General features: G+C 43.8%; 1 protein-coding gene across 3 annotated transcripts in view; it reads left to right on the forward strand.

Annotated features, from left to right (window-relative positions):
* CNOT10 (CCR4-NOT transcription complex subunit 10) overlaps positions 1-19,271 on the forward strand; it is a 192,788-nt gene that overhangs the window by 77,943 nt on the left and 95,574 nt on the right. For all 3 annotated transcript variants that reach the window (XM_077491467.1, XM_077491468.1, XM_077491469.1), the window contains one exon: positions 12,332-12,412. In XM_077491467.1, the coding sequence (XP_077347593.1) occupies positions 12,332-12,412 (81 nt within the window). The remainder of the gene's footprint in view (positions 1-12,331; positions 12,413-19,271) is intronic.

A 19,271-nucleotide genomic window follows, 5' to 3' on the forward strand; every position in this document is an offset into this window, starting at 1 on the left:
TATACTGCTACATGTCTTTGGTAAAAATAACCCAAATTAGTGGATATTATTTGGTCTTTGTGAAAGTTAGAGAGTCTACAAGCTGTGGTGCGAATCGCACAAAATTGATCACATCTGATGTACTGGTGGCCTATCTCGCTTCTTGTGACCCGAACAAGTCAGGAAAGTACAAATACCCCCCAAATGACCCCTTTTTGGAAAGTAGACATTCCAAGGTATTTAGTAAGAGGTATAGTGAGCTTTTTGATGTTGTCATTTTTTTCCCACAATTCTTTGCAAAATTAAGATTTTTCATTTTTTTTTTTTCTCCACAAAATTGTCATTGTAATAGGTTATTTCTCTCACGTGGCATGTGTATACCACAAATGACACCCCCCAAAAAATTCTGCTACTCCTCCTGAGTATTACAATACCACATGTGTGGGACTTTTTCACAGCCTGGCCACATAGAGAGGCCCAACATGCAGGTAGCGCCATCATGTGTTCTAGGAACATAAGTTACACATCTAACTTGTTGACTATTTATTACACTTTTGAAGCACCAGGACAATGACACGTGACACTGATGACAGATGGCACTGATACGTGGCAATGATGACAGGTGGCACTGATGACAGATGGCACTAATATGTGGCACTGATGACAGATGGCACTAATATGTGGCACTGATGACACGTGGCACTGAAACGTGGCACCGATGACAGATGGCACTAATACGTGGCACTAATATGTGCCACCGATGACAGATGGCACTAATACATGGCACCGATGACGCGTGACACTGATGACAGATGGCACTGATAAGTGGCATTGATGACACGTGACACTGACAACAGATGGCACGTGACACTGACAGGTGGCACTGATGACAAATGACACTGATACGTGGCACTGATGACAGATGGCACTATGTGGCACTGATGACACGTGGCACTGACGGCAGGTGGCACTGACGGCAGGTGGCACTGACGGCAGGTGGCACTGACGGCAGGTGGCACTGACGGCAGGTGGCACTGACGGCAGGTGGCACTGACGGCAGGTGGCACTGACGGCAGGTGGCACTGACGGCAGGTGGCACTGACGGCAGGTGGCACTGACGGCAGGTGGCACTGACGGCAGGTGGCACTGACGGCAGGTGGCACTGACGGCAGGTGGCACTGGGGTGGATGGCACTGGGGGCAGGTAGCACTGGGGTGGATGGCACTGGGGGCAGGTAGCACTGGGGTGGATGGCACTGGGGGCAGGTAGCACTGGGGTGGATGGCACTGGGGGCAGGTAGCACTGGGGTGGATGGCACTGGGGGCAGGTAGCACTGGGGTGGATGGCACTGGGGGCAGGTAGCACTGGGGTGGATGGCACTGGGGGCAGGTAGCACTGGGGTGGATGGCACTGGGGCAGATAGCACTGCTGGGGGCGGATGGCACTGCTGGGGGCGGATGGCACTGCTGGGGGCGGATGGCACTTTTTATTTCATTTTTTTAATTTTTTTTTTTCCAGAATCAGAACGGCTGCCGCTGCAGCCGTTCATCTCTCCCCTCTCGCACTGTCTGTGCGAGGAAGGAGAGCGGCGCTGCGAGATGATCTCATATGTTTACATATGAGATCATCTCCCATTGGACACGCCGATCACGCTGTAAACGGCCGCTGTGATTGGCCGTTTACAGCGATCTGTGTTTGCCTGTCCCCGGGGGACACGGCGAACACAGAACTTCCGCGATGCGCGCCCGCGGCGGCGCGCATTGCGGAAGTAAACATCAGGCCGTCCAGGGACGACCGCCCGAACGAACGCGCCTGCTCTACGGCCGTAATTCGGCTATAGGGCGGGCGCGAGGAGGTTAAGGAAGCCCAAATCCTTTTGGGACAATGTGGTGTTGACAGACAACAAAATTACAGATTTTTGGTAAAGCCCATTCTTCTGTTTTCAGAAAAAGAAATGAGGCCTTTAAAAATATAATACAGTCCCTACACTCAATGGTGGAGGTTCACTGATGTTTTGGGGTTGTTTTGCTGCTTCAGCCACTGGATGCCTTGACTGTGTGCGTGGCATTATGAAATCTGAAGACTACCAAAGAATACTGATTTGCAATGTAGGGCCCAGTGTCAGAAAGTTGGGTCTCCATCAGAGGTCATGGGTCTTACAGCAGGACAATGACCTAAAGCACATGTCAAAAAGCACCCAGAAATGGTTTAAGACAAAGCGATGGAGAGTACTGTACTGGCCAGCAACGGGTCCAGATGTAAATCCCATAAATTGTAAAGCGCTGCGTAAATTGTTGGCGCTATATAAATCCTGAATAATAATAGAGCACCTGTGGAAAGATATCAGCAGTTGGGAAAGGGAACCCTTCCAATCTGAGAGACCTGGAGCAATTGACAAAAGAGTGGTCCAAAATTCCAGTAGGAGTTGTAAAACTCATTGATGGATACAGGAAGCAATTGATTTCGGTTATTTTTTCAAGTGGTGTGCTTTCAAATATTACATTGAGGGTACCAATAATTTTGTCCAGTTCCGGTTTTGGAGTTTTCTGTGGAACGTGTCGGATTTGGCTTTTAGTTTCTTCACTTTTTTGCATCCTACCAATACAAACAAAAGAAATAAACAAGAGAATGCCTAAACATCTATAATTGCAACAATATTTTGGGCGAAGTGGTGCATTAGCTGACAGAAATGCAGGCGTGCCAATGTTTTGCTGTTTTACTGTATATGGGCAGACTTATACTGAGAGATTTGTATAGCTGTTGATTTCCTGTAGAAAAAAAGCTAGTTGCCTGGCTGTTTCTGACTTAATACTTTCTTGGTCACTGACGTTAAACAAATATGCAGTTTAGGGTTCCTAATCTGAATACAGTGTGTGACAGAAATAAAGCCACGGGATGATCATGACAACCAGGAAACTAGCATTTTCAGCAGAAGAGGTTGGCAATGATAGTCTGCATTTTTTTCTCTGTACAAAATTATTATAGGTTTCCAGCAACAGATTTGCTATTTTATTTCCAAAGTTGTATCATGCACCTATAGATTGCTGTGGAAAGTTCATTAATATATGGCAGCCAATTACATTTCATTCATTGCATGGCTTTATGATTAATTTAATTTGGTTCCCAGGAGTTACACTAATATAATAAAAATATTTTTTTTAGTTTTCAGTTATTTATTACCCCCAGTCTCACCTAATAAAGTGGGACTAAACCTTATACTTTCCCAACAATTAAAGATCAAAAGGCACCACAAATGACTTTATTGTGACAAAAATAGGTTATCCAAACTCCAGCAGGCCATAGTCGAAAAAAATGTAAATGGCTCATATGATTGTGCCAACAGTTTTTTTGTGTTTTTTATTTTTTTTTTTTTTATTCTGGGGGGGGGGGGGGGGAGAGAAACGGCATGTTGGATCCCAGGCACTTTCTCTTTCCATAATATTTATTGGTTTTAACAGATAGAAGGTACATTCTGGAAACACTGAAAATAGAAACATATCTTGGCCTACCAGGCATTTAAAAAAATATGCCAACACCAGTATCACATTGGTTAGTGTACCATGGGTGATTGGGTAACTACATTCAAATTTGACTGAACTGGACCCATAAATGATTAGGTATTATTGAGAAAATTACAACTTGAAATTATAACTGTTTAGGTATATATTGCCCCTAGGATTGTCACAACAGTACTTATTAGCGTGCAAGAGGAAAGGCGGGAGTCCCACCAGCCACCCTCTGTGGGATCACGCTGTGGTTGGGGAGACCCCGGCCACCTCACTCCGCACCATGTGACCATGAGGCCTCTTACCGCTTGCTGATCTCTCGTACAAGATTCTAGGGGAAAAAAAACGTACAAAGGAAAGGAGTGAAAAAAGAGGAAGAAATTAGAGGGGGGGGGTTGAGTGCACCCCTGTTGTTTTCTACTTAGCTATACTAACAGCTCATAAACCTTCAGACAGATATTTCAACCATGGTTCCCAGATCTCATCAGACTGGTTGTTTATCCAGTAATATCGCTGAGAGGCATTCATTGATCATAATCCAGGACAGCTTCGCTTTCACAAAGTCAAAGGTGATCATGGGTACCCTCCAGGACCTAGCTACCGCTATCCTGGATGTAAAGATAAATGATACAAGTTTCTTTGTGTGCCCTGGCACCCCCGCTATTTGGTTACCCAACAGCGCCTGTTGCAGTAATTTGGTTAGATTTACCTGGGTTAGTGAGTAGATAAAATTATAAATGCGTATCCAAAATCCCCTGATTCCCTGACTTTAGGGCAAGTCCACCATATATGGTATGATCCCAGGCACTTTAAATTGCGGAATGAATATTTGTGAGTCGGAGCTGACACAATAATGATGTGAAAAACGAACAATTTGAAGATCGACCCAAGTTTTGTTCATTTTTCGACTTTGTCTATGGCCTGCTATATGCACCTGATTTAAAATGGACCACTTCTTAAGCAATCTCCCCTCCTGCTAGCTGTGTTACTAGGATGGATTAACCACTTCAGCCCCGGAAAGGTTTTACCCCCCTTAATGACAGGCCTTTTTTTGCTATGCGGCACTGCGTTACTTTAACTGACAATTGCACTGTCGTGCGATGCTGTGCCCAAATAAAATTGTCCTTTTTTCCCCGCAAATTGGTGGTACTTGATCACTTCCTCCGTTTTTTTTTTATTATTATTATTTATTTATTTATTTACACTATAAACAAAAAAAGAGCTTAAATGTTGAAAAAAAAACAATGTTTTTAACTTTCTGCTATAAAATACACCTAAATATAAAAATGTAAAATTCATATTTCTTCATCAATTTAGGCTAATATGTATTCTGTTATATATTTTTGGTAAAAAAAAAACAGTAGGCATATATTGATTGGTTTGCGCAAATGTTATAGCGTCTACAAACTACTAGATATTTTTATTTATTTTACTAGTAATGGCTAGTAGTGTCAAGTGATTTTTAGCGGGGCTGCGTCATTGCGGCTGACAAATCGGGCATTTAACTGACACTTGACACTTTTTTTGGGAACCAGTGACATTATTACAATGATCAGTGCTAAAAATATGTACTGTTGATGTACTAATGACACTGGCAGGGAAGGGGTTAACACCAGGGGTGCTCAAAGCCTTAAGTGTGTCCCTAGGAGGTGCTTGTTAACTGTGTGGGGGATAGACTGACTGGGTGAACACAGAGATCCATGTTCCTGTAGCAGGAACAGAAGATCTGTGTCCTCCCCTGTCAGAACGGCGATCTGCCTCTCTGGGGCAACGATATTGGGTGGCCGGCGGACCTGCTAATTGGCTCACTCTCTGTCCAATGTATCTATTGCATGAAATGACGTACAGGTATGTATGTGCGTTAGGTGGTCTTTAATGGTCATAATTCAGAAGTGACAAAATATACTTTAACCACTTAAAAAAAAAAAAAACCTGCAAGACAAAGGCATAATGAGCTAATAATGCATAGCATACTAGCTCATTATGATCTGCTCACCTTAGATCGAAGCCCCTGCTGCGGTCCCCCTACACTGCTCTGGCCGGCGACATCGTGATTAGCCGGAGCTGCGATGTCACTCCTGTACATGCGTGCGTAAGCCACCGGTAACGGCACACTAACTGAAGCAACGGCACGAATGAGCGCATGTGCCGATGATATTAGCAGATACAGGGGATATCTCATAAGCATCCAGGTTTAGAAGCTGTCCGGGGTAGCTACAGGTCTTACAGGTTTACCTGCAGTCTAAAAAGATTGTAAGGGTTTACAACCACTTTAACATGCATTAGAACATTATAAAGCAAAGTTGTTCAGGAGTCCTTAAGACTACAACAAACAACGTCAGAAGCTTCTTACCTGGGTTAAAGAAAAACAAACCTGGTCTGCTGCTCAGTTGTCCAAAGTCCTCTTTTCTGATGAGAGCATATTTTGCATCTCATTTGGAAACCAAGGACCCAGAGGATGGAGGAAGAATGCAGAGGCACACACTGCAAGATGCTTGAAGTCCAGTGTGAAGTTTCCACAGTGTTGATTAGGGGAGCCATGTCATGTGCTGGTGTTGGTCCACTGTGCTTCATTAAGTCCAGGGTCAACGCAGACATCTACCAGGAGATTTTGGAGCACTTCATGCTTCCTTCTGCAGATGAGCTCTATGGTGATGCTGACTTCGTTTTCCAGCAGGACTTGGCACCTGCACCACACTGCCAAAAGCACCAAAAACCTGGTTCAGTGCCTGTGGGATTACTGTGCTTGATTGGCCAGCAAACTCGCCTGACCTGAACCCCATAGAGAATCTATGGGGCATTGCTACGAGAAAGATGAGAAACATGAGACCGAACAATGCAGAAGAGCTGAAGGCCGCTATTGAAGCATCCTGGTCTTCCATAACACTTCAGCAGTGCCACAGGCTGATAGCTTCCATGCCATGCCGCATTGAGGCAGTAATTGCTGCAAAAGGGGCCCAAACCAAGTACTGAGTACATATGCATACTTATACTTTTCAGAAGTCTGATATTGTTCTATGTACAATCTTTGTTTTATTGATTGTAATATTCTAATTTTCAGAGATTGTGGATTTGGGGTTTTCATGAGCTGTAAGCCATAATCATCACAATTATGACTATTCCAGGCTTGAACTATCTTGCTTTGCATTTAATGAGTCAATCTCATATATTAGTTTCACCTTTTAAGTTGCATTAGTGATACATTAGTAATACTGTAGGGTTATACGGTCGCCTAAAGGAGGAATGGACACTGGCAAACAAAAAAAATGTAGGTCAGCACCTAAATAACTCTACCCAGTGTGCCTCGTGTTTATAAAAATTTTTTTTTTTGCTAGTGTCATAAGAGGATGGACAGCTTTTCTTCAGCTCTACTTCTAAAAATTCTAGTCTTTGCTAATTTTTTTTTTCTTTGGTTTAATTTTTTTGGGATTCTTCTTTCACTGACTTCATTCAGGATTCGGTTCTACATTGGTGCTGGAGCTGGTTAGAGCGCTAATCCCGGACCCCACTAAACTGGAAGTACAGGGCTTTCTTGGAATGTAACCTTATGTCAATGGGTATCGCTTTAGACTTTCAGTTACTGGTAAAAGTCTTCCGTAGAGTACTTTGCAGGTTCAGAGCTGTGAAACTGCCTCAGTGCTTGTCCTGTCTCTGAAATCCCTCTCTGTTGAGTAAGTGAATCAGGCTGAAGCATTGAGAGCTACCTAGCTAATTGCATTGCTATGGGCCTTTCAAATTTGTTGCTAAAACCAATTTAGCATGGTACAGGTTAAAGTTGAGGGCATGAGTGCCAATGTTATCCACTGGGTTGGGTTGTAGCACATGCATCCCGCACTTTTTTTTCCCCCACTGTTGAACTTAGCAGAAGCATTGTTCCGCTGCTGCTCCTACTGATCTCCAGTTTGTTCCTATTTGTCCAGTCTACTGTGACCTGGTCACCTCAGACCCTCATCAGCACCAGCTGCCTGGATTTGTAAGCACCTGAGGCCTTGCCCCACACTTTGGACCTAGTTGCATCACCACCATGCAAACACAGCATGTGTGGACATATAAGTAAATGGGGCCGTTCTGCAACTAGAGGTAGCCTCAGCCCATACTGCCCGAACAATCTGAGCTTTGCTGAAGGCACTGACACCTGTAATCTGGAATTCATTGACCCTGTAGTTTAGGATCTACATCATCTGAGTTTAGCTCAGCTCCCTCGGGTGTGGCTGAGCCCCCCTGCTTCATTGTCGGGACCTTTACTGCAATCACTCAAGTGCAGTCACCATTTCAAAGATGCTGGCTGCAAATGCTCTAAGCATACTTTAGCGCCATCTCCTGCTGACTCTCTGATCTTCCTGAGCCTATAGGTCAGGTCACTAAATACTGTGGCCGCCCCTGATTCAAATTCAGAGTCCCAGCAGTCACTGAAGAGACCGTTTTTTAGTCACTGCAGTCTCTTGTCATCGCCTCAGAATTGAAAGGGGTTGTTTCAGCTCTTATTGGTGCCGTACACACACTTAAAGATACTACTGACAGGGAATTGTAATACCAGTTTTGCTCTGGCAGGTTCTACCTCCACCCAGTGCTTGCTGTGAACTTAAACTGTCAAACTATGGCAGAATTAGTGAGATCACTACAAAAGGATCTCTCCAGTGCTGTGGTAGACTTCTCTTAAGAGTGTAGAACGGATGTCTGGAGCCATACATTTGAGCTGTGATGGCTTTTTACAATCCTCTACCTTTCTATCCTGCATAGGTTTGATGTCTATACAGTTGTGTAGATCACTCTGGTTACGGTGCTGATGCCATATCCAAAACGCTTCCAACTCCCTTGACCTTCAAGGGGTATTTGTCTATTTAGTCCTACACTTGTTTCTATTGTCAAGTGTAGGACTAAATAGACAAAAGCCCAGAACAAACTCCTGCCTCGTTTTCTAGCGACAAGTTAGTTTGAGACCCATCCTCCTACACTTGCAGCAGGTGCCCCCATGGCAGGTGCCCCGTAAGGCAGTACATAAGTCTCAGAGACTGGCTAAACCCTCTTAAAAACCTTCTGCATGAAGATGTTCTCCCACTTCTACAAATGGATGACTAAATGTGAACCCTGACAAGTGCTTGGGCAGTTTGCATCTTGGGCATCCAGGTGCAAGGAGCCCTTTTAGGCTAATGCTTTGCCTCTGGACCCTCTTCAGCTGCTGATTCTTAGTGTATCTGTACTGCTTCACAGATTAATGCACATTCTGCAGTTTCTTCGAGATCCTCTTACATCCTTGCTTCAGCCTGTGTATCAATCCAGTCTCTGGTACTGTGCCCATCTGAGCCACCAATCTATCCTTCATGGGACGTAAAAGGCCCTTCGTTGTACATATTAACTCTCAACCCTCCTCTTCTCCAGAGGGGTCCCGCTGACCTACCAGATTCACTGGTTCTGACTTCTTTATTGTGGGACACTCAGTTGATTTCCTGTGGAGAGACGGTTTTGGGGATTTTTATAATCAGCATCTTCCCAAAGGGCCTAACATTTTCAAGATTTGGCTTTGGCTTTCAGGTTTCAGAGTTAATAATGGTCTGTTACCTGTTGATGAGACTAACCAGCTTCGTTTTCCGATAAAAAGGTGCACAGCCTTGTTTGCTCCCTGGAGAATCACCATCCTTGGTTCCTACTGCTTTACGCTTTAAAACAGGTTCCCTGCTTCAGGTTCTGTTCGACACCATCTAGGTGCTGCTGTGCCTTCATCACAAAAAAAGGATTTTGAGTACTTCCTGTGAAAGGGGAGGTAGTCTGGTCCCCTTGCTGGATGACAGAGTTCCAACCTCACATTGATTGCCCTATGGACTGTTATTTTGGAATCCGGTTCCTTTCACCTGATGGCCTCTGGACAGGGAAGAAAGGTTTATGCGCCTACGGTAGGTGCACCTCCAATGGGGTGTGGCAGGAAGAGATTGTCATTGGAGGCCAATGTGACTTTTTTGATTGTCAGCAGGTGGAACACGCTATCTGCCATAGGTATCCTCTGACAGGAACAGAGGTCTTGACTTGGGACTTGTCCATCTGGAAAAAGGTCCTCCCTTGGCAGATCCACAGCCTCTTGAGTAACATTCTCTAGATGTTTTACCTTGCTATGTCCCTAATCGGATGAACACTACTAAGATTCACCTTTGTTGCTCCATGGCAGCTGATGCTTGTTGAATTGGGGCGCTCAAGAGCTTTGCTAGGCCTATAGCATGGGATCCGGGATAGACAGAGCAGTTCTTCAGCAGGATCTTTTTTGAGTGTCCCAGTGGCACCTCCTATCAAATCCCTCTGTGTCTAAGGTCTTGCTTCAGTTTCCTGCCTACCTTTTGTGGGGTTGACTCATATGCACCCTACCTATTTGGTTACATTGACCTCATGGAAATCAGATAACTTTGTTGTGTCTTTGCTAATACAAGGTTTTTCTTGGTAAGTCTCGCCACGCCAGATTGCTGGTCAGGTCAGACAACCTCTTTAGTCACAGTTCTCATCCTTTTGGTCCCAGGGGGTTGGGGTTGTTCATGCCTTGGGCATTCCCATGTAGTTTGGTGGATCTAGCCAGTAACACACCCTCTATTAGAGTGCCCCCACTCTGGCTGAAAGGGCACAGAGGGGGGGGGGCACCTTTGGACAGCATCATTGTCAGTCTGGGGAGAGGGAAATGTTAAATGTATTAGCAGCGTTAGATACCCTTTTTTTTTTCTTTTGGGATAAAGGATATATGTGAATAAATAAAAGCTGATTGTTGCAAGTACCCGTGCCAGTGTTAAATGCCAGTAGTCTCATTCCTGTAAACTGAAGCATCTGGATTACAGCGTGTTCTTTTGAAAAACAAAAAAAAAAAACGTACTGGCTGAATTACCAGATGAAAATACGAAAAAGACTAAAATAGAAAGCTAATGCAGCCGCCACACCTAATGCTCCGTACACACAACCGGACTTTCCAACATCAAAAGTCTGACGGAATGATTCCGGCAGACTATTCGATCGTGTGTGGGCTGCAACGGACTTTTGATTCACAAAAGTCTGAGGCCTCTTTCACACTGACGTCCCGTTCAGGCCCGCCTGTCAGTTTTTCAGGCGGACCTGAACGGGTGCTCCATAGAGCTCTATGGAGCGTCGGATGTCAGCGGTGACATGTCCGCTGACATCCGACCCGCTCCGATCTGAAAAAGTGTAACGGAGGAAAAAGCTATTTTTCCATCCGTCTGCGGATCGGATCGGGTGACGACGGGCACTGCGGTCCGTCGTCATCCGATCTCCCATAGGGGAGAGCGGAGCTGTGACAGGTCCGTCCCTGCGCAGTGTGCAGAGACGGAGCTGTCATCTCCCTGCTCAGCGGGGATCGGCGGAGTGATCCCCGCTGAGCAAACGGATATCCACGGGGCGGATCAGAACTGATCCGCCCCGTGTGAAAGGACCCTTACAGACTTTAGAAATGGAACATGCTTCAAATTTTTCCGCCAGAACTCTGCCGGACCCAGAAATCCGCTCGTGTGTGTGCTAGTCTGACGGACTAAAACCGACGCTAGGGCAGCTATTGGCTACTGGCTATGAACTTCCTTATTCTAGTCCAGTCATACATCATCACGTTCGAATCCGTCGGACTTTGGTGTGATTGTGTGTGGCCAAGTCCGTTCATTCGGAAAGTCTGTCAGAACTCTGTCAGAACTCTGTCAGAACTCTGTCAGAACTCTGTCAGAACTCTGTCAGAACTCTGTCAGAACTCTGTCAGAACTCTGTCAGAACTCTGTCAGAACTCTGTCAGAACTCTGTCAGAACTCTGTCAGAACTCTGTCAGAACTCTGTCAGAACTCTGTCAGAACTCTGTCAGAACTCTGTCAGAACTCTGTCAGAACTCTGTCAGAACTCTGTCAGAACTCTGTCAGAACTCTGTCAGAACTCTGTCAGAACTCTGTCAGAACTCTGTCAGAACTCTGTCAGAACTCTGTCAGAACTCTGTCAGAACTCTGTCAGAACTCTGTCAGAACTCTGTCAGAACTCTGTCAGAACTCTGTCAGAACTCTGTCAGAACTCTGTCAGAACTCTGTCAGAACTCTGTCAGAACTCTGTCAGAACTCTGTCAGAACTCTGTCAGAACTCTGTCAGAACTCTGTCAGAACTCTGTCAGAACTCTGTCAGAACTCTGTCAGAACTCTGTCAGAACTCCGTCGAAAGTCTGCCGGACTTAAGTCCTGTCGTGTGTACACGGCATTAGAATTAGTAAGCTGCAATATAATGTTTACTTTTTAATACCGGTTTCAGACAGATGTCTTAAACACAGATGCCTGTGTCCAGCCCTCCTGTAGGTGGCCCTATAACCAGATAGTATCTGGATTCCTTTATCCCTCTGCTGACTCTAAGAAAATTTTATAATGATTAAAAAAATCTATTTTTGCTTTCTTCACACAACGTAGTGCTTTTTAGTCAAATTAGTACCACTGCTGTGCAGCAATACAATAATCAGTCACTAAGCTCTTGAAGCTATTAGGAATCAAGATGCCCGGAGTTTAGCTTTAAAAAAAAAAGTACCTTTTTGAGGTCCTTTGAAAAAAAAAGAGATGTAATGGCAATCCAAAGAATTCTGGTGTAAATAACATTTCAATATCAGCAAGCTGAATGTATTTTCAGAATAGTGAAGCCACTTACCATGAAACTAAACACATTTGGCTTTAGAAAGTACAGGATTTTTCACTAAAAGTTGAAGGACCGCATTAAGCTCTATTACATGTCTCTTGTGCACTGCAGACACAATGTAATGCATTAGTGACCGGGTACATTTGAAAACGTAAACTTTAACTCTTATGTTATTTCTCCATTTGTGATCTGATATTTATTTTTTTCCCCAGCAATAAAAGCCATGAAAGTGATAAATTTGCTCCGGCACCACCTTCTTCTCCTCTGAAACGACAAGAGCTTGAAAATTTAAGGTAATTTTTTGCCTTGGTGCACTTGTCTTACTGTTTTTAAAAATACATTTAAAAAGATGAGCTAAAAAATTAGCTTTTAAGGCCAAGTGGTGAGGTCATCTTTATATAGGGCAGTTTGACTTGTTTTTCCTTATCTAACCTGTTTTGGCTGAGCCTGGCTGCTTTGAATTACAAGCCTGATTCTTTTCCTTTTTTTACTTATTGGCCCAATCACTCATGTTTTTTTAAGACAGACTTAGATTGTAGTTTTCATGTTCACGAAACTGTACTGACCTCTATTCATCTGTGTCGGCATTGGTCTTCAAAATTTCTTCATTTTCTAATTTGAGGACATATGCCGACATGCAATGTGTCCTGCAATAATGTCTGTTTACCATAAAGAGGTCAGCTGACAGTCACTGATGGCTGCCAGTGTGTACAGCTTTTTGAAGGCTTATGTAAGCAGACCACTGAATATTTCCAGGCAAGCAGACCCTCCATAAAACACAAATTGGGAAGCAGTTCTGAAAACATGTAGTTATCTTTAGGTAATGGACTAGTTCACTTAATTAAATGTATTGTGAGTGCCATTGCTGATGTATGACTATTTGAAGGCTTTAGATCTTGGACAGCAACTTTACCTAAGGTTGTAGTGTTTGTGTGTTAATGGTCTACTACAGAGAGAGCCATATAGGGTAAGTGGGCTTTACCATTTTTTATTTTTTTGGGGATTAAAACGGCTTCCGCAAATTAATGGAAGCTGGAAATTGTAAGCCATATATTTGTTGACCATAACAGACCGTTTTCTGCTTTTCTTTTCTAATTTACTAGAATCTGTTTTAAGTACTCCAGTCTTTGGTTTCCAGACTGTTTGATATGCCACTTAAAGAAATCCTGTACTGAGAGGAATATGTACTGTAGGCTGCAATAGTTGACCACCTTCTCAAAATGCTAGTTTCCTGGCTCTTTCTGACTTCAAACTGAGCTCTGTTCAGATGCACATAAATTAATGCAACTCCTTCCTTAACCACTTCAGCCCCGGATGGATTTGCCCCCTTAACAACCAAGCCATTTTTTGCGATACGGCACTGCACCTCTTTAACTGACAGTTGCACGGTCGTGCGATGTTGTACTCAATCAAAACTGATGTCACCCCCCCCCACAAGTGGAGCTTTCTTTAGATGGTATTTGAACACCTTTGTGGTTTTTATTTATGGCGCTACAAACAAAGTGACAGTTTTGGGGAAATTTTTTTTTTATTTTTTTTGCTATAATACATATCCAAAAAATAAACAAATGTATTCATCAGTTTAGGCTGATATATTTTCTTCTACACATTTTTGGTAAAATAAAATTACAATAGGTGTATATCGATTGGCTTGCGCAAATGCTATCACGTCTACAAACTATGAGATAGATTTAGGGGTGTCTTTTTTTTTTTTTTTATTTTTTTTTATTTTTTTAGTCTTTTTTTTTTTTTTACTAGTAATGGAGGCGATCTGCTATTTTTAGTGCGACTGCGGCTGACAATTCTGACCCCAAATTCCCCTTTTGGGACCAGTGACATCATTATATTGATCAGTGCTATATAAATGCACTGATCAATGTAAAAATGACACTGGCAGGGAAAGGGTTAACACTAAGGGGCAATCAAGGGATTAAGTGTGTTCTAACTCTAGTGGGATGAGCTCACTGTGACATGACAGATCACTGTTCCCGATGACTGTGAACAGTAAATCTGTCATTATTATTATTATTATTATTATTATAATACAGGATTTATATAGCGCCAACAGTTTGCACAGCGCTTTGTCATGTCTCCTGTCAGAATGGGGAATCGCCTTGTTTAAATAGGCTGTTCCCCATTCTGCTTCTCTACTAGGCGATCGTGGGTCGTCGGCGGACATCGCATCTGTCCGACCCACGGGCATGCTCTAACATGTACAGCGATTCACGCAGGAGAGCCGACCTGCTGCAGTATATCTGCGTGAGCTGGTCGACTAGTGGTTAAAGTGTTACTAAACACACAACAGTAAAATCGGTCAGTATATGCAGTAAAGCATGCTTGTTATACTCGCTGTGGAATCTAAGGGGTTAATCCTGTGCATTGTGTAAAAAGCCTGTTTGATCCTGTCTTCTCTGATCCTCCTCTTTTTTCACAGTCCCCAAGCCATGTCCTAAAAGTACAGAGCCTTGGGTACACTGTACACATGCTCAGTTTGGTGTGTATTGCTAGTTTTTTTTTTTTTTTTTTTGGGAGGGTGCATGTGATCAGCTCAAGGCCAATGAGCACTGTCCAGACAGGGTCAGGGGTTCAAGCAGACTCATTGGATAGAGGAAAATGAAAACTCCTCTTACAAGTTTTAACCAGACACTGATAGAAGTCACCAGTCTGCTATATACTGCAGATGAGAAACGATATTTGGCAGTTTATATTTACAAAAAAATAATAATTTTCATCTTCTGTATACTGTGGGAGGCCAGATATAGTGAACTACAGGGTCCTGGATTTAGTACCAATTTAAGGCCTTATGCACACTGGAATTTTTTTTTACTATATACAAGTTTGTAACCACCTTCTTTCTCATGAAAAAAAAAAATGTATTGCAAAAAAAACACGTCAGTAGCATTAGCTGTAGAATACATTTTGCAGTGTTTTTGAAGTAGTGTTTTTCAACGTTTAGCAAAACTATAACTAAAAATAACTAAAAACTCCCACTAAAGCGTATCGAAAATGCTCATAAATGCAGAATAGCCACATTTTCAGGGTTTATTTTTTTATTTTTTTTGAGTTAGAGCGTTTTTACAGCTGAAAAACTCCTCCTCAAACCCACTGGTTCTGTGTGTTTTTTTTTTTTTTTTTTTTAATTTTTTTTTTCCCAGGCAGAAAACTATTTTTCAAATGCAGAGTTTATGCAGCACTCCATAATTGGGAGAGGGAGAAGCAGCAGACTGAGTCTGTTATGCTGCACTTCCTCAGGGGAAATGTCCCCCTGAGAAAAGATACGAAATTTCCTTGTATCGACACATGTAGGGGATGGGGACTGGACAGTACGCTTAGCAGATCAGCTGTTCGGAACGATCAGCATACCACCCCGTTACTGGCCAGTTTCAACCATTCGTTTTTTGGTTGATGTAGAATGGCGCACTGAGGCGTCTGGATATTGTGAGTACCCTGTGTGGGACCTGTTTTTTTGTTTAACCACTAAAATACTGGGCACCTTCGCCCCCTTCCTTCCCAGACCAATTTTCAGCTTTCAGCACTCTCACACTTTCAATGACAATTGCATGGTCATGCTACGCTGTACCCAAATGAAATTTTTATAATTTTGTTCACACAAATAGAGCTTTCTTTTGTTGGTATTTATTCACGACTTTTTGCGATATAAGTGAAAAAAGAGTGTTTTTTTTTCCCCCAAAAAATCCAATATTTTCTTCTTTCTATTTTAAGAAAAATACAATAAAATCTAATTGTCATAAATTATTTTGCCGATCGGAGATGCACCTTGTCCAGGTGACACAAGTGCATCGGGATCGCGCCGCTGTGTGGGATCCCCCTCCTGAGGGATGTTCCTCCCCCTCCTTCTGAGGGACGTTCCTGAACGTCCACTCTGAAGGAGAGAGCACCCACCCGGCCGTTTATATACATTGGCCGGGTCGTAAGTGGTTAAATAAATTGCATAAACATACTACACTATGAGATCCTTTTTTTCATTGATTTACTGAGGCACGTTGGCGATTGATCCAGGATCCCGGATGCACTGTTGAACCCTGTAGTGGTTCCAAAGCGTTCTAAAGCGTGTATTGACTAAGCTTAACGGCAAGGTCACACACCTTAAGGCGAGCCTTCATTACATGGGGGGGGGGGGGGAGCACCTGAGTGATAAAACGGCATCTGATTATCGCATCACTTTCACAGCATACTGAATTGCATGGAGTGTGGAGCACCTGTAAATTGGATCAATTTGAACTTTGCACAGTGCACTTTTTTGTAATTCCTGTATTTGAATCGATTTAGATTTCCACTGACTTATTTGCTCTGAACAAACAAGATGGCAATAACATAAGCCATAATTTCACTTCAGTCAAATTGAAAGAAATGTAATGAAAAACAATGTATTGGCAGGGTATGGGCAGAGTATTGGCAGGGTATGGGCAGAGTATTGGCAGGGTTTTTCAAGGCTACTGCAGGGTATTGCAGAGCATTTGATGATTCTAAAAAATAAAGCCGTAAAGCAGCTCACGTTTCCTCAGTGCTGCAGCTGCAGTCACGCTTGTTCCCCGAGACCTCAGTGTGAAGAAGAAACATTACTTACCCGACTGACCAATCACAATCTTCTTTGCAGAGTGACGTAAGCACACCGGCTCCGATGACTTCCCCTCTGCTTTGCTCTAAAACAGGGGGACATGCCGGGGACAAGATCTATCGAGTTGCGATCGCGGCAGGTGGAGAATCGTGATAACGATTCTCCGCGATTAACCGCGCAGCTCTAGTATATGTGAGGGTTTACATCCACTTTAAGCTTTTTGTGCTTTGATTGATTCAGCCAGTACAAGCTTGCAGCAAGTGATGTCAGCACACCTAATCTGCATTCTTGTTCTGGGTCAGTGCCTTAGAAATCTTTGACACATCTGGATCAGCAAGACAGCCAGGCAATGAGCATTTTTGAAGGCAAAGGTCACCAGGGGAAGCCTTGACCCTAGTATTTCTCTCATGATAGGTTTAGGTATACTGACTCTTTATCCAAGGAGAAAGCTAAACAGAAATAGTAACATGTACAGTATATGTTTATATATTGGAGAAATGTAATGCTGTCCAGAGACCTGCACTCTAATACAAGCATGCATATCTGTGCTTGCCACATCTATATGATTGGTGATCATGCAAAAAAATTGTGACATTTGCATTTTTACACTATGGATGGATACAAATGGATGCTAGTTGTAGGTTTAGTAGTGTATTTCTCAGTCCTCCAACCACGGTGTCTGTGCTAGACAGTTCAGAGATGGGGGGGGGGGGGGCTAGTGAAGGAGCAAGAGAATATTCCCACATGGACTGTCCCCGCCTCAGTAGCTGCCAGAGCTTTTCCATTCCTCTTGGGCAACGGTTCAATAAGTCTCTGCATCACCTGGCTGCACTTTGAGATTCCATACGTTTTAAAGTGTGAGAACAAGCAAGTCTTGTTTGAATAGGTCATGACCAAGTGATCTGATCATGGCAGCCATGGGGCGAAGTAGGGGGAATACAAGTCTATTTTTTTTTTTTGAAAGTGGAAGTTCAGTGTAATCCCTTTCTTGCCTGGGGGGCCTGTAGTGCACTGCAGATTTAAGCAGTAAGCTCCCGTTGGGGAAATTCCTTTTTCAAGGATATAAATTCCCTTCCATGTTTTTTCCTTTTTTTTTTTTAAACAATGTACTGTTTTGTCTGGGATTTGGACACATTGAAATACTGTTACTTGTCTGAGGCACATCGAGACATTGTTACGCTCTATGTTTTGTGTTCAATACCTTATACAGTTGGATGTCAAAGCTACTGCAATGTTTTTCTAATTGATAAATATTCATGGCCGTTTAATGGCATATTTAATTGTGGGTTCTGTGTATTTAAGGGTGTCAGGAGCAAGAGCTTTTTTCATTGTCTGTTAAAGCCATATCAGGATAACGCACAATTTACTAGAAGCCAAAAAGAGAATGTGGCGCTATAAACCAGTGTTTCTCAACCTTTTACGGTGAAGTACCCCTGCAGGTCTAAAATGATTTCCTGAGTACCCCTGTCTCAAGAGTCATTTCTATTGTTTGGGTGTCATGGTTTCTGTGTGTGTAATGTCAGTATGTGTTTGTGGTGATTTGTTTGTGTACAATATCATTGTATGTGTGCGTGCTGCAATGACACACATACGCACGCACACATACGCGCGCGCACACACACACATACGCACGCGCATACGCACGCGCACACACACATACGCACGCGCACACACACATACGCGCACACACACACATACGCGCACACACACACATACGCGCACATACACACACACACGCGCACACACACACATACGCGCACATACACACACACACACGCGCGCGCACACACATACGCGCGCACACACATGCGCGCGCACACATACGCACGCACACACATACGCACACGCACACACACACACATACGCACACACACACACATACGCACACACGCGCACACACGCACACACGCGCACACACACGCGCACGCGCACACACACACACATACGCACGCACACACACACACACATACGCACACACACACACATACGCACGCACACACACATACGCACACACACACACATACGCACACACACACACATACGCACACACACACACATACGCACACACACACACATACGCACACACACACACATACGCACACACACACACACATACGCACACACACACACATACGCACACACACACACACACACATACGCACGCACACACACACACACATACGCACGCACACACACACACATACGCACGCACACATACGCACGCACACATACGCACGCACGCTCACATACGTACGCACGCACACATACGTACGCACACACACACATACGCACGCACACACACACATACGCACGCACACACACACTCGCACGCACACTCGCACGCGCGCACACACACACACACACACATAGACACACATATACACACATATACACACATATACACACATACACACATACATACACACACATATACATACATACATACACACGCACACGCACGCACACACGCACACATACGCACACGCACACACATACACGCACACACACACATACACGCACGCACACACACACATACACGCACACACACACACACATACGCACACACACACACA

The sequence above is a fragment of the Lithobates pipiens genome, unplaced genomic scaffold (assembly GCF_037356315.1).
Source record: "Lithobates pipiens isolate NorthernLeopardFrog02 unplaced genomic scaffold, aLitPip1_a1.2 Scaffold_19, whole genome shotgun sequence".
Taxonomy (NCBI): Eukaryota; Metazoa; Chordata; class Amphibia; order Anura; family Ranidae; genus Lithobates; species Lithobates pipiens.